Consider the following 17,158-nt stretch of genomic DNA (forward strand, 5'->3'; position numbering starts at 1 on the left):
TCCTATCTTCCGTGGAACATTACGGTGTGCCGACAAGAAAGTTATCCTGTCTAAGCAACAAATGCAAAGTCCACAATGATTAATGCTCCTGACGTGTAATAATGTGGCACCTAGCATCTAATAAAGATTTTAACTGAAAATTCCAGGTAAAATGTGTTTTAAACACAGTGCCAAGTCGGCGCGGTTTGGAGTTCACATCCGAGAAAGTCGAAACACAACATTCGGGGAGAGAGGGTAGTCTAAGTAGACAACATGTCTCATTTACACTCTTTCTTGTGGAGATACATGTGGACTTTCGTGTACTGCATCCTGTAGTGCCGATAAAAGACCTGCTTGCAGTCTTTATCCGCGTCAGAACTTACTACACGTCGGGTGTTTGAAGGAACAGTCGCGAAATTCGTCTGGAGTTACAGGAATTCTGTAAATCTTTTACAGGATACCTAGCCCAGCTACTGGAATACAAATTCAGTGCCTAAAACAATGTTCCAGTTCCGTTGTTCTATTAAAGCCGTCGTTTCCATTCATCTAAGAATTCCCGCATCAGAGTTCATTCTCTCTACGCCAAACACTGATGTCTGAATTTCCATTTGTAATTTCCTGTTTAGATTCAGCGTAAGCGTGTTAAGTTTTTTTGCATTAGCACGTTGCAGAGAAGAATAAGATTATAATAATAGACCATTTAGTGTAATTTTTCTGCATAGATGAACCTGAACTATTTAAGGAAATCAAGGTTACACCAGTTCTGGAAACTACGATGCTTTCATTTGTTTTCTTCCTAGCTCGCAATGTGTGCAGTATAACAGTAAAAGAAAATAAGAAGTATATTTGTTTCTATACTAACATGTCACATGAAAAATATCTTGAATCACTTAATACAAATCAGCTGCTGAATGCTTGTGCTGTGTTCAGGTACGCAGGATATGAAACAACGTTGAGTGATTAGTCCTCTCAGCAGTTGTTGCATTTCACAGTAGTTCTTGACTTACAGAGCTGCATTATTGATAACTTCTACATTTTTTATTTTTTCAGTGCCTTCAGTATTTTGAATGCTTATTATATGTTTGAACGCAGTAACTTGATTGTGTTCCTTTTTTTTTATACGATTGTTTTGTTTTTAATACACGTCTAATTGTCGTGTGTGCGTGGAACATACGTGTGAACGTTCTCTTGTACTTTTCTAATTATTTTTAGAGGTAACAATATATGCATTTTATGAATGTATTTATCTCAGTTTCTGTCTCAAAATATTTTTTTTTAATTTTTCGCAGTTTTTGAATATTTTTGATGTTAATTGTTGCTTTTGTTTTACTTTGTGACGAGCGTTTCTGTTGTCTGCAGCTCTGTGCGATTCACTGTGTTCGCCAATCTTGTACCACCTTCGGACGTATCTGAAAGGTAACCAGTAACCAACGTAACGTCTGTGTTCTTTTTTCACACTACCTTGTTCTGAGATCACCTCCTTTGTGCTCCCACTGGCCACCGTGAGCTCCTGGCGTTGTTCTCAAGTAGGGGCTTCCACTGTAACTAATCCGCAAGCTGTGTGGCTCTGCGCTATAGCTAAGTGTGCTTCGTGACGACTCAATAGCTCTGCGGCAGACAAAAAGTTGTGCATACGCTCTAGCTATCGTGTAACAGCTGTACCGTTCAGGTCCCGTCTTTTGAAGTTATATTTTAATTGCTAGATCTGCGCTTCTTCGTTTGATTCGCCTCAAGTTGGTAAGCTCACTGCAAATTCAGCGAGAAGTGTTAATATCTGAAAAGTGTTATCGCAAATGTCAGAAAATTAGTGCTTCGCCATCGTGCTCCTATGGGCTGTGCTATGGAATGGAGGAAAACAGATACATTGGTTGGTAGGCATATGGGTAAATGGATACGTCAGAGTTAGGCGTGTCGTCAATAGCGAAGGTATTAAGTACAAAATATTAGCCTATTAGAGAATAGGCGCAAGAATAGGTGGTGGCCTCGCTGAAGGAGTATTCGCAGCATTTTGCTGACGTGGCTTAGGGAAAGTACAGCAGACGCAAGTTAGCGCGCACGAACGCGGAATACAAGTACAGTGCACTACAGTGTGTGATCACTGAATTATTGCCAACTATATAGTACCGCGTAGCTCCAATAAGGTGAAAATTCATCACTAAAGGGTTTTAATGGGAATCTTGTTTCTTGACCAACAGTACTATGTGCAATGCGACCTTCTATCAGTTGGATTGTGAGACGTACTGAGTGAACAGAAGTGTCACGAATGCTCAGTAGGACACGAAACTGATTAGTTTGTGAAACACGAGAAAATTATGAAAGAAAGAGTTATTTTCTTTGAATGGACGCTAGAGATTCAAGTTGTACTTACGCAAACATGTTACACACCTTACCGGCGTCCCCTTTGTACACCAAGCACAGTAGATTTAATCCTCATGCTGAAACACTTATGTCTAGATGAGGAATGGACGAACCCATACTGAGATCTAATCCTCATGCTGAAACACTTATGTCAAGTCGAGGATGGGCGAACCCATACTGATCATGGTAGGTGAACGTTTTCGTGTCTAAATTAGCAAAATCTTTATATGATTATCGAATATGCTGATGAAGCAGGATGGCACTTGGTGGAGACAGAGAGCGTTGTTGAAACAGTCGTACCTGCGAGTGTGCATTATATGATTGAGATTGTATAATATTGAGTACTGATATGTTGGATCGCCAGATGTTACAAAATGATGTGTCTGGCAGTGTGTACCAGTTGCCAAAGTAGACGCGATAGCCACGGCCTTGAATGTTTCTGTCACCTCCACGGCTGTCCCCGCAGTTCGTCTTTTCGTCGTGTTCACAGCAGCCTCCATACTACATAGAATGTAACTACTGCAGTTCTCTAACACTATTTTGCAGTGTTGAGGCACCGTACCCGCAGGATTTCATCGTCAAGTCAGAACATTAATTACCAGATGCCTTTCTTGTTTTATCGCTGTGCATTATAAAGTTTTGCGATGAAAGAAGGACGGAAATTTAGGAGTTTAATGAACACCGTATCGATGGACTCCAGAGAACCAGAAACATCTAGGACTTTCACTGCGATGAGGAAGGAAATGGGCCATTGCCTTCTCCAACGGATCAGCCAAACTTTGAAATGAATGTATTTCGAGACATATCAATAAATCTAAATGTGAATTGCCGCACGAAGATTTTATTCCTCTCGAGTCCACTATTTCGCTATGCCCCGCCATTAATGTCGCACGGCTACACGGTCGAGTTGATCGATTAGCGATGTGGTCGTAATGCAGTGATCATTCTTTGTAAACCATATTTATTTTTAAATAACCGTTAAATAATAAGTATACTCAATTGAAAAGAAATTTCCTGCCAGTGCGTACAAGCACACGACTAGGATCGAATTCATGGTGTTTTAGTCGTGTCGTGCCAAACTTAAATTTTTACGTGACACCTGTCCGCATTCATTGCTTTAAGACAGACGGTAAAGTTGAAAGCGTTTGAAAAAAATTCCTCAGATTTCTATTCAAATTCAAAGATACGATAATTCGAGCATCACAGGAAACTTATTTTTGGAGGGGCGTGGTGTTGTTGTTAATATGTGGGTCATTGTTTCCGTGTATCGTGAACTTCTACCAAAATCCTTGTATCAGTGATAGTGTATAGTTAACCTAGGAGACTGAGGTGGCCAGGTTCATCACTACCATGTGCATTTTAACAGACACAGACCTTCTACCCGAGATTCATTTCAGCCGCACAATTTCCAGCACATAACGTTTTCACCACGTAGCGTAGTCGAACTACTTTCCTTGTTTTGAGGGGTTGGGTTTGTGATAATTAATATAAGAAATTTGTAAATATTTATCCTCGAACTTCTATGCGGATATCAGAAACGTAGCAAGGATACTATGCTGAAACAATGTCTAAAGAATAGCAATTTAGCAGGTAAAAAGGTGAATGACAACACTAGTACTGCGTTAAAAACGATACAGGAAGCAAGAAATCTGCAGTCCTATAAGCTTCCTACGTTGATATCGCTGTAGCGGAAACTTCGAAACGAAATGGCACTTGCTCTGGGTGCTGGCAGTAATCTAACAAGTAAATGATTAAAACGGTTTATCGTTTAATCTACCGTTGATTCTGATAGCATTTAATACTAACAGTTTACAATTAAATTGCTGCACAGCACCCAGTGATTTCATTTCACTGCGTAGTCTGGCATTGCAACCACAGAGTCTTGTGAAAAAAATACACACTTTTTATAGCAGGCACACTGGGTACCGTAGACATGCTGTCATGGGTGGTGTTGCCCTCTCAGCTGGATCCGTTCGATACTATGCTAAAAGTGCATAACAAGGGCATCGGCAACATCTTGGGTAATACGCAGCTGGCTGTAATCCGGATGAGGAAAAGACATAAAACGAAATATTTTGAACGCTTCCAACCGGTACCAACGAGAGCCAAGGACAATGCTTTCCACGTCATTATGCCTCCACTACCGGCAGTATCTTGCTCAGCAGCTAAGGCTGTATTTCTGCTATGTACGGGCTCTTTATGTACCAACGTGTGGTAGTCTGAACCACACTGCAGCCTAAGTTCATAGAATTTGAGTGTGAATTGCAGCTGTCGGAAGAGAGATTGCAAGTCCACTTAGGTCACCTCTACGTTAATTGTTATGGAAGCATTGAAGTGGAGAAAAGGGAGGAAACTATTCAAATTCGCCTCTTTGTTAAGATATAATCTTTGTCCGTTGTATCCTGTATGACACTCAGTCCCACAAACATTCTGCTTTCATTGTTATCGTGTTCTACCTAGGGCCACTCACGTTAGCTGGATTGTAGAATTGATGGATCTGCTTGCAGCTGAGTTAAAAGTAGTTGCTGTATTACCCTTGACGAGACTATGTTTGAATTTTACGTCTGTACGATTACTTAACCGTCAAGATTGATTGTGGCAAGCTTGTATTTTGTCACCGAAATATAGAATTTCAGAAAACAATAAAGTTTATCACTAACAAGTGTGGAGAGCATGTCTGTTATGAATTGACCTAGAAATATTGGCGAGTTACCGCTAAATGAGCCACTGATGTTTACATGAACCTACTCCTTTATTCATACACACTGGTAAGCCAAAACATTATGACCGTTGCCCACCGCGAGGTTGAATGTCATCTGGTGGGGTTGCGGGCTCGTGACGCAGTAGGAAAAGGTATGTAAGCGGAGCAGACAAGGACAGGGGATTACCCTGACGAAGGCAAGGGTGGCAAATGGGGAAATCCATTGCAAAAAAATTGTTCAAATGGCTCTGAGCACTATGGGACTCAACTGCTGTGGTCATCAGTCCCCTAGAACTTAGAACTACTTAAACTTAACTAACCTAAGGACATCACACACATCCATGCCCGAGGCAGGATTCGAACCTGCGACCGTAGCAGTCGCACGGTTCCGGACTGCGCGCCTAGAACCGCGAGACGAAATCCATTGCGATAAGCAACTTTGACAAAGGGTGGATTATTATTACGCAGTCTTTGAACGGCGAAGCAGGTCGAATGTTCGCGTGCTACTGTCGTGAGCATCTACGAAAAGAGGTAGAGCAGTGAAATTACCACCAGGCGCTAAATGGTTGGACGTCCACGACTCTTCACAGAACGTGGGGTTTGGAGGCTTGTCTGCTCTGTGGAGTAGGATATATAGTGATCTATGGCATCTCTGCCGAAAGAGCGCACTGCTGGTGCTCCACGCACAAGTATTTGGGTACGCGCCGTTGATCGCACGTTGTTGAACACTTAGCGCCACAGAAGACCACGTGTTCACAAGTTAACCGAACGTCATTGTCAATTACGATTACAGTGGCCACAGGACCATCGAGATTCAACCATCGATCGATTGCTCTTCGGGTGAATCACATTTTTGTTACTCTAGTTCGCTGGTCGTATCCGCAATCGTCGTCATCGAGGTGAACGGCGGTTCGAGACGTTATCCTGTAGTTGCATAGGACATGTAGTAATCGAAGACACGCTGACAGCTACAAAACGCCTTCATCCTTTCATGCTTAATGCCTTCCCCGACGGCGATGTTATCTTTCTACTGTATAATTGTCTGCATCTGGGAGCCAGAACCTTGCTACAGTGTTTTGAGAAGCATCATAGTGAACTCACGTTGATGTCCCAGCGACCAAATTTGCCTTATGACAATCCTATGGAACCCATATGGCTCTCTGTTGGGTGCCGTCACCGTGTCCACGAATCAGTGGCCCGTTAATTACGCTAACCACATGATCTTTGCGTAGACATCTAATGCCACATACCTCAACAAACCTATTAAAAAACTGTCCAATCCCTGGTATGCAAAATCAATTATGTATTTCGTTCCAAAGACGGACAAACAAGATATTAAGCAGGTGGTCATAACGTTTTGACTCACCAGTGTAATGGAATATCTACGATCTTGGGAAATTTTCAGATTACCCATCAGTATCAGTGGTCTCAGTTATTACGAGTAGTAATATTTGCATTGCTGCTTTCTAAGTTGTTGCCGTAAACGGAGAGGTACAATTGCAATTCAAGCTTGCTGTTTCATAGAACGAATTGGAGAGATGTAGCATGCAAAATATCTAGAAATTTCTCTCCACTTTTTAGGAAAGGAGAAGGAATACCATTCATGACTAACAGGACTGAATGTGTGTATTAACTGAGTAAGCTCTGCTAAGTGCGCCTCTTATTAACAGCATGCGGTGATTTACAGGGATCTGTCTTCTCTTCAATTTTCCTGTGCACCTGGTGTTAATGCAGTCCCTGTCGCTAACGCACTCCAGCTTTTCTGAGAATCTTTTCCCTTACGAGCTTCAAGGAATCAGTGGTAAAATGGACTTAAACTCGCTGAGGCGTGTTGCTGACACTCGCTTAAACTGACATGTGCTGAATTTAGAATATGTGCAATTCCTCTGAGAATTGGGCTGCGTGTTGTAGCTTAACAGTTTACCTTACAGCAGATAATATTTATCCTGTTATTTAAGCTGTGTAGTAGCGTAGAGCTATTATGCCAGACGAGTGAGGCAAATAAACGCTGAAACCCTTGTCGTAAAGGCTAGTAGAAGACAGCACGCGCCAGGCATAGTAGGCTTGCTACAAAGTGTGTTGTGTTTTTTTGTTGAACTCTGTGTATACACGTGTCTTTGTACCTTTCCCTTCTTCCCTAGGTCATGGGTATTATGTATGTAAAGAGTAACTAACGAAATTGCACGTGATACATATATCCAGTGGTGGAAGGTTTGTAGCTGCATTCCTCACATCAGACTGTGTGTTTTGCATTTCGTGTGATTGCCCTTTCCCTGACAGGATCGTAACTCCCCTGTGAGATAAGACATCTCCCTCAGTAGAAACGTAGTGCATATTTAAGTTACTGCTGGGATAACAAGCGACACAGTTTACATGGCCAAGAACCGCCTGCGCGTGTGAGATAGTGCTGTTATTGCTCTCTCACAGAGTGACAGTGTTTGTAGTCGTTTGTCTTCGTTCCAAAGTAGGATGTGTCCAAAACCATTTCTAGCAAGGTGTGAAGCTTGCTTTGATAGGATATGGTCAAAGAAGATGGCACTCTTAAGTTTGCAGCCCTGTTAAATTCATCTAGGCAAATTAGCATTCCGCTGGAAACCATTATTGTGAAACATGAAATATCAAGTAACACGTTTTCATTTTAGACGGCATTTAATCCCGGAAAACAGAAGTCAAATCCGGCCATCGTTATTCATTGTAAGTGTAACCGAATAAATGAGACTACTGTCCTTTCAAGCTTTCTCTGTTACTGTGCCCGTGGACAAATACCATGGTAGTTGTCTTCACGATCATACCAAAAAGGAACGATTTGTTTTGTCTGACACGGGTTTTATGAATTAATGGAGCAAACATACTGTATAAATTAGACCCGTACGCTCACGACTGACAGTTTTCGTGCAACTTTGAAGTATAAGTGAATGCTCATAAGTGTCTATATTAAATGAAATCTCGCCTACAACATTAGTAACTTCTGTCTTATTAGGACTGCTGCATTCAAGTGGAATGTTCCGAAAATACTGTTGCATCCGGAATGCTGATTCGCTTACAACTGTCGAGTTAGATTTTAAAGGGAATATCATGTGTATTTTTACACCCGCCAGGTTAGCCGAGAGCGCTAATGTGCTGCTTCCTGGACTCTGGTAGGCGCGCCGACCCCGGATCGAATCCGCCCGCCGGATTAACGACGAGGGCCGGTGTGCTGGCCAGCCTGGTTGTGGTTTTTAGGCGGTTTTCCACATCGCTCTAGGTGAATACCCGGGTAGTCCCGACGTCCCGCCTCAGTTCCACGACTCACAGACATTTGACACACATCCGCACTTTTCCATGATTTACACTAGACGCAGACATATGGGGTACTGTGGCAGGAAGGCCATCCGGCCACCACTTCAAATTAACATGCCACATCCGATTTAACCACGCCGCAGAATACGGGACAAAGGCACAAGCAACAGGAAGGGTTGAACTGTGTAAGCATTCACTTGAGCACGAACAACTGCTACAATTCCGCACTGCATTGATAATGACTTTTCACAGGTCGAAATCTGATCTGCGTTGTGAGTATAAATGTCATATTAAAACAACTTAATTCCACGACTGATTGCTGCTCTATCTAACCCAATATAACCACATTCGTTGCGTGCACCCACCCGATGAAGGGCAACCTGGTGATAGATAGATAGAGGGTCAAGAAACAAATCACGTAAAAGCGTTAGAAAACTTGCGAATCTTTATCAGCATTCTAAGAGACGGAGCAGCGACTGTCAGTTGCACTACTGCGTGCTTAGTGTTACACGTGGCTATGTCACGCTTCCGAATCGACGAATATTTATCCCTATCAGTCAAGGAAGAAAGTAGTTCAGGAAACATCACCGTTAGTGTACCGTATACAGTGAAAGCGTTTCTTGGCCATACTTTCTGCTGTCGTTTGATGAACAACTCCTATTTTACTAGCATTTTTCGATATTAGCCCTAGGTTTTTAATTGTGACGTGCATAATATCGCAGATTTGACACGCACTTTCACAATCACGGTAGCTCGTGCTAGTGTTAGGTGTAAAATGTTGTTATCGTATGCTACATGAAAATGAATAGTGTGGATGCGTAACAGGAAATGTTTGTCGACAGTGACGAAGCTGCGGGAGCACTGGGACGAGACAAATGCCAAGGTGATGCAGCGGAAGTCTCAGCTGGACGCGATGCTGTCGGACAGTCAACGCTACGAGGGCAAGCGCCTCGAGGTGGAGGCGTGGCTGACGCGCATGGAGACGCGGCTGGAGCGCATGGCCGCCGTCGGCCACACGGCGGACGTGCTCGAGGCGCAGCTGCGCGAGCAGAAGGTACGTTCTTCCGCAACCTGCTCACACTTCCTCCATTATCCCACTGACGGTTCCTTACTGGCTCAGGATGTCTACTCTTCTAGTCAAGTAATGACATTTCTTTTATGCCCAGTTCCATTCAGTATCTCATAATCTGCAGCATTCTCGAATAGCACTCACATTTCAAAAGTGTCTATTCTGTTTTTATGGGAACTGCTTGTTGATTACGTTTCACCCTTTGATTGTCTGTGTGATCTCTGCCTACCTTTCTATAGCTGATGAGTATTTTATCGTCTCATGTTGCGCTTGTCGGACAGAAAACTCACCTTTATTGTAATAGAATGGTATAAGATAATTTATTGAAAGTAGTGTCCTTCGGCAGCTACAACCATCCCCCCAACTTTTGGTCTGCCAAATGCATCCCTTTATAAAAACAGCTCAGTTTCTCTAGAGCTGGTCTACTTATGGACCCAGTTTTCAAGAGCGTTTAAAGATGTGGTGTTCAGAAACGAATGCTACACTGAAGCGCCAAAGGAAGTGATACAGCCATGAGTATTCAGATACAGAGATAGGCAAAATACGGTGCTGTGGTCGGCAGAGCCTATATAAGACAACAAGTGTCTGGCGCAGTTGATATATCGGTTACTGCTGCTACAATGGCACATTATCAAGATTTAATTGAGTTTGAACGTGGTGTTATAGTCGGCGCATGAGCGGTGGGACATAGCATCTCCGAGGCAGTGATGAAGTGGGGATTTTCCCGTACGACCATACCACTAGTGTACCGTGAATATCAGGAATCCGGTAAAACATCAAATATCCGACATCGCTGCGGCCGGAAAAAGATCCTGCTAGAACGGGACCAACGAGGACTGAAGACAATCGTTCAACGTGACAGAAGTGCAACTCTTCCGCAAATTACTGTAAATTTCAGTGCTGGGCCATCAGCAACTGTCAGCGTGCGAACCATTCAACGAAATGTCATCGGTATGGGTGTTTTTGGGCCGAGGGCCCTCTCGTGTACCCTTGATGACTACACGACGCAAAGCTTTACGCCTCGCCTGAGCCCGTCAGCACTGACATTGGCTTGTTGATGACTGGAAACATGTTGCCTGGACAGACGAGTCGTGTTTCAAATCGTATTGAGTGGATGGACGTGTACGGGTATGGAGACAACCTCATGAATCCATGGACCTTGCATGTCAGCAGGGGACGGTTCAAGCTGGTGGAGGCTCTGTAATAGTATGGGGCGCGTGCAGTTGGAGTGATATGGGACCCCTGATACCTCTAGGTACGACTCTGACAGGTGACACGTACGCAAGCATCCTGTTTGATGACCTGCATTAATTCATGTCTATTGTGCATTCCAACGGACTTGGGCAATTCCAACAGGACAGTGCGACACCCCACACGTTCAGAATTGCTTCAGAGTGGCTTCAGGAACACTGTTCTGAGTTTAAACACTTCCGCTGGCCACCAAACACCACAGACATGAACATTGTTGAGCATAAATTGGATACCATGCAACGTCCTGTTCAGAAGAGATCTCAACACCCTTGTACTCTTACGAGTTTATAGACAGCCATGCAGGATTCATGGAGTCACTTCCCTCCAACACTACTTCAAACATTAATCGAGTCCATGACACGTCGTGTTGCGGCGCTTCTGCGTGTTCGCCGGGGCCCTACACGATATTAGGCAAGTGTACCAGTTTCTTTGGCTCTTTGTTGTAATAGGCGAATATGGCTGGGCGACGGTTGGGTGTGTAATACATCCTATCGAAGTCCCTTCAAGGATTCCTTCACTTGATATGCAGTGTGTGGTTGGACGTTATCATGATTCAGAATGTCATGTTTCTGAGTATATTGTGGACGTCCTTCTTTTAAGTGCGCAATTCGAATTGATTAACTGCGCTTCGTAGAATTCAGTCTTCACAATTTGACTTGGTTGCAGCAGCTTATAGTACGCGACATCGAACAGACGCAATCACCTTAACCTTATTGTCTTTGAATTGTCGAAATCTATCTCTTTACGGTTTTTTGGGTACAACATGCTCTCCATACACTTCCACTAGCAAACGATGACTTTCCGCAGCAGAATTCTTGAGACGAAAAGCAGTAGAGCACACTTCCCGTAAATGCTGTTTTGTAGTTATAAAACCCGGCATATTCAATGTACTATATAGGTATGTTCTTTTCACTTCACTCGAAAGTTATTCGCAGGTCTGAAACTCTAAAATATGCTGCACTCTTACAGCTTCTGCCTTCTCTTCGTCAACAGTGAGAACTGATTCAAGCTCCAACAACTGACCGCACCTCACTGCCTCTTTCGTAATTCGTTCCGTCTTCTTTACTGCAAGAATGTCTTGTAAATGTTCTGCCTGCTTGCCCAATTTAATACAATTTTATTTTACTGGTCACATACTGACGCCAAGTTTCTCATTTGTGATTTCATTCATATGTGGTTGGTCAATAATATTTTAATTTTCACACCATAGCCATTAAATACCCAGTGTATCCTCCTTCTTGTCTTAACCCTTCTTTCATGTTTTGCGTTGAGGACGAACTGGTGTCTCGAAATTTTTGCTTATCATGTTGGGATGTGACTCAGCTTTGCTTTCTTGCGCTGTCAGTGATTGTGTATCCGACAGCAGAATATTCATTTTGGTAACGCTTTGCCCTTAACTAAAGGCCGTTCTATGAGGGTGTTAACTGTGGCTGATAGTGTTGCTCCACACTGTGATGTATACCGTCTATTTCAAATTAGCGTTTAATTCAGTGGTAGTGAAAAGTAAAATGACTTCTTAGTAAACACGACATGTGGCTTTATGGTGAACGAGGCGGTCGAAGGCGCAGCTTGACCCACGGTACACCTTCGGGTAAAGGAGAAAATGAATTAGTAACACCCATTTCCTTGGAGAGCCAATCAAAAAGTTAATACTGAATTCCCCGCTCAAAAGTGAGCTCAGCTTGGTGTTTCCAGTTCATAGTGTGAGTTTATTAAATGCCATAATTCGTCATCACATTATCAGTTAATCCAACATTATAAGCAAATAAGCGGATATGTAAGTACATTTCATGGTCCTTCAATACATTAAAACGTTTTGTGGCTTCATCTACGAAGTGAAGAGATTAATCCGATTTCAGTTGTGATAGTTACCGCGCTTCAGTCTTCTACAAAACACTTCGATTAAAATGTGAGCACGGTTTCTTTGTTGATGTATTAATTTCTTAACGAGGAAGTTCAGTTTAATAAACGCAGTTAAAACGAATGATTTGAGGCGTAATTGTAGTTCTTGTCTAAGATAAAACATGCAGAACTAAAAACCGACGTTGAACACGCTGTTCTACTATGTAGCGACGTAGAGTTGGAACAGATATGAATTTATGACTTGGAGATTTTTCTGTTTCGTTTTTCATGTCACTTCGACGCTTGTGTCCAATACTAGCCAAGAAGGAGGCGACGGCACTATTGCCGCCGTCGTTGGGGGGTGACATTTAGCTTCGCCGTTTTGTATATTTATCTGGTATACAGTCAGCACCAACTTCTGAAGAGTGCTTGTTGCAGTATTACGCCTTCTGGACGATGTCACTCGGCTAAATACCCGAGGAATATTCAAAATTTTCCTAGGCCGGGAAACCCTACGATCACATACCTTCGATGTCTCGTACGTATGTGATTCAGACTTCATAATCGTATCATACCTATGAGATACCAAGAGACAAGTTTATTGAAATTGGAGAGTCTGGTTTCCAGAAGCGCTCAAAACTATTTTTCGCTTAAATTTAATTACACTTTTACGATTTCGTTACTGTATTTCAAACTCTGTGGTTGAAGTGGATGCTTTGCAAAATTCAAGAACAGACCAACTTACTTGCTAATAATAAGAGTACCAGTGACAATGTTTTTAAGTAATACGCTTTATATGTTATAGTATTTTCCTCCTGAAAGGCAAAGGGTGTATCTGCAAATAAATTGCGTGAAAAATAACTTATAAATGCGTTGTCTTTGAATCTTTGAATTAAATAAAACATTTATATTGCTTATAGACTGTAGTTGCCCTAACATGTGGTTTGGCCAGTGTTCAGTAAGCATTCGAAATTCATGGATTATCCAATGAACAAAACTTTATAGGAAATTCAATTTCGTGACAAGTACCGAAAAATCTCTAATTTATAACCTGAATATGGCGAATTGATTTTGTCATCGAGCGATATGCTATCAGTTTGTAATCCATGTGAGTCATTTGTTTCTAGATATTTCTAACAATAAACCCATATCATCCTTTCCCTCTTAACATTTCTCACGATTTGGTCGCATACACGACAAAAAGTCGTGTCAGCTTTTCTTTTTTCGCACAATTTGTTCCCCTCGTCCTTTCCAGCCTCTAAATAGGCTACATCAATTTCGACTGAAAAAAAAAACAAAAAAAACCACACTCAATTGTCCGTAATCATTTTTAGCGGCTGCATTTTTACGATAAATAAAGCATTCATAACACACGTACATCATTTTTGAAGTCGCTGCGAGAAAATATCCACGATAATTAGTTTCTGTCATAAAAATCAATATTATACATATCTACTCGGAGAAGCGTATCAGCACCACGTAAGGCCTTCTGAATAAAGCCTGCTAATTCGAAAAGTCCCTCTTGTTTTCTTTTCAAATATTGTCACAGGACATTAATACTTACACGGTATTATCGTGCTGACTTTTTTGCCATGTGGGGAATGCGTAAGTCACTCTGTTCTCGTTTCTCAAGGTTGGAGATTAAACAAAACTAACATTCTGTAGTTTGCACGGCAGTGCTGATGCGTGGTCGTGTAGGCCACGACAGAATACGGCGTTGCGGAGTACAACATGGCTTGAGAATAAACAAGTGTCTGTTTTCTTTTCTGGGCTGGCATCAGAGAAAGGACGCGCTGTCTTCCTGTTATAGCTCGCTCTGTTGATACAATCCTGCACCATACCTCCACGTTTACGCTGTGTGTACGAAACCATGCAGAAATATCAAGGTCTCCATCTCTAAAAACTATTTTGATGTCGTGACTGGCTGTCTTGACACGGAGCTACGTACCGATTTTACACAGACAACTTCGAAAAGCGGAATGCCGTATGTTTTTCTCTTCGGTTCGTTTCCGATATACTGCCGTATTTTATGATGCCACGCGTTGTAATCAAAGAGTGTGTGCGTATTGTTGGCAGTGTTAATATGACTCGATGTCGAAATATCAGTTTTATATCTTGTAACTCATATCTGTCATTATTCATCGAATTATATCGTGACTAACGGACAATGAAGCATCAGGCTATAGACGGCAGTATGTTTTCGATTTGCAATAAGGACTTAATACCGAGTAATTTTTTTGTCGTATTTCTGTACTGTGTCTTGTTTCTTCGTGTGTGAGTTGTTGGTACTCGACTTGATCCTTATAAATATTATATAATGTAGGCTTGCGCATACAAATAATCTCATAATAATAAAAATAGTAATAATGGAAAATAAAATAAAATTAAGTTGAAGGGAACACATACACACATCAAAAAACGTTTTGCATCACCCCGGTTCCCAGAACTCTTGAAGATGGACGTTGACTGTGGATATTGTATCACTGACACAGTCCCTTTCACTGTTCAGAGATATCACTAAACCCGCCCAAAGATGTAAACAAGCGTCTGTGAGACGGAGAGGGTTCGACACCCGACCATTTGCAGTCATTCCACCAGAGAGGAGGTACAGGGCTCGTGTTGTCTGTAGTTCAACCATGCCTAGACGGTCAGTACCGCGATTCGATTGCGTCCGCATTGTTACTTTGTGCCAGGAAGGGCTATCAACAAGGGAAGTGTACAGGCGTCTCGGAGTGAACCAAAGCGATGTTGTTCGGACATGGAGGAGATAGAGAGACAGAAACTGTCGATGGCATGCCTAGCTCAGGCCGCCCAAGGACTGTTACTGGAGTGGATGACCGCTACCTACGGATTATGCCTCGTTGGAACACTGACAGCAACGCCACCATGTTGAATAATGCTTTTCGTGCAGCCACTGGGCGTCGTGTTACGACTCGTCCATGGCGAGGTCCATCTTTGCAACCACGACACCATACAGCGCGGTACAGATAGGCCCAACAACATGCCGAATGGATCGCTCAGGATTGGCATCACGTTCTCTGCACCGGTGAGTGTCACATATACTTTCAACCGGACAATCACCAGAGAAGTGTTTGGAGGCAACCTGGTCAGGCTGGCCGACGTACTCCGCTGGTGGTCATGGAAGGCGCCGTAATGGCTGTACAATACGTGAATGCCATCCTCCGACCGGGCAGCATATTGGCGAGGCATTCGTCTTCATGACGAGCCCCCATCGTGCACATCTGAATGAATTCCTTCAGGATAACGATATCGCTCGACTAGAGTGGCTAGCATATTCTCCAGACATGAACCCTATCGAACATGTGTGGGATAGATTGAAAAGGGTTGTTTATGGACGACGTGACCCACCAACCACTCTGAGGGATCTACGACGAATCGCGGTTGAGGAGTGGGACAATCTGGATCAACAGTGCGTTGATGAACTTGTGGGCAGTATACCACGACGAATACAGGCATGCATCAATGCAAGAGGCCGTGCGACTGGGAATTAGAGATACCGGTGTGTACAGGAATCTGGACCACGACCTCTAACGGTATCGCTGTATGGCGGTACAACATACAATGTGTGGTTTTCATGAGCAATAAAAAGGGCGGAAATGATGTTTATGTTGATCTCTATTCCAATTTTCTGTACAGGTTCCGGAACCCTCGGAACCGAGATGATGTAAAACTTTTTTTGATGTATGTATATGAAACCTGAAGTCCCTATTTTTGATCGATAATGTATTTGCTGGTTATCTTCATGGTACTGGTTTTGGGTTGTGCCTATCCTCCGAGATACTGTGTAATAAAATCGCTGAAAAGAGATAAATGGCTATTTACTTTTGATAATAGAAAGAAAACAGTATAAAAAATGTGTCAACTAAACTTAAGCTTTGCCGAGATAGTTTCCCGTTTAACAAGTATTGGAAGGTGTATGTACTTACCAACCAGTCTTTCAGCGTATTAAATTGTTGCACTTAAAAAATTATCTCCCTGGTTAACAAGAGAAATTAATTATGTGTAATTTTTAGCTATAACTGAAGCTTTTTTTTCTTTTCTTTACAGTCATACCACGCCGAACTTCATCAGTACAAACACCACATCGAAATATTCAATCAGCTGACTCAGAAACTGATTGCTGTTTACCAGCAAGATGACACAAGTCGTGTCAAGAAAATGACAGAGGCGGTCAACCAAAGATATGGAAATTTGAATTCAAGGTTAGTAAACTTCTTTTGTAAAAGTATGTGTTATTTTCATAAGGTCGGAACCTCCATTCCTTTTTAGGCTTCTCTTTTCCTTCCATACTGAGAACGACCCTTCTGTTGTTCCTGTTTCTTTACAGTGTCTTCCTGGCCACACAGTTTCACCCGAAATGATTTTATAACTTCATATACTTTTGACCTGGAGAACTTTTTACAAGGTTCTTTCTCCAAAAAGTGCTATACGAAGATCTGGTAACCTGCTGATTCACTATGACTGTTCTTCGTGTCATCAGTTTCTCGCTGTATAGTTTGGCAACTCATCGTATGTTTTTCAATTGCAGTGACACGCGAAAAATTTAAAAACCGTTCTGTTTCAAATTTACTGCCACCGATCACTTGATGGTCTTCAATAGTACTTATTTTCAAATCTGATAATTGTCACCACGACGCTTGAAATCAGTTGTTTATACG

The 17,158-nt window shown here is 42.4% G+C and overlaps 1 protein-coding gene across 1 annotated transcript in view; it reads left to right on the forward strand.

Annotated features, from left to right (window-relative positions):
• Positions 1–17,158, forward strand: part of LOC126299170 (dystrophin, isoforms A/C/F/G/H) — a 2,370,611-nt gene that overhangs the window by 1,381,994 nt on the left and 971,459 nt on the right. The window contains exons 52-54 of the mRNA XM_049990931.1: positions 1,339–1,395; positions 9,160–9,371; positions 16,548–16,702. Of these exons, the coding sequence (XP_049846888.1) occupies positions 1,339–1,395; positions 9,160–9,371; positions 16,548–16,702 (424 nt within the window). The remainder of the gene's footprint in view (positions 1–1,338; positions 1,396–9,159; positions 9,372–16,547; positions 16,703–17,158) is intronic.

The sequence above is a fragment of the Schistocerca gregaria genome, chromosome X (assembly GCF_023897955.1).
Source record: "Schistocerca gregaria isolate iqSchGreg1 chromosome X, iqSchGreg1.2, whole genome shotgun sequence".
NCBI lineage: Eukaryota > Metazoa > Arthropoda > Insecta > Orthoptera > Acrididae > Schistocerca > Schistocerca gregaria.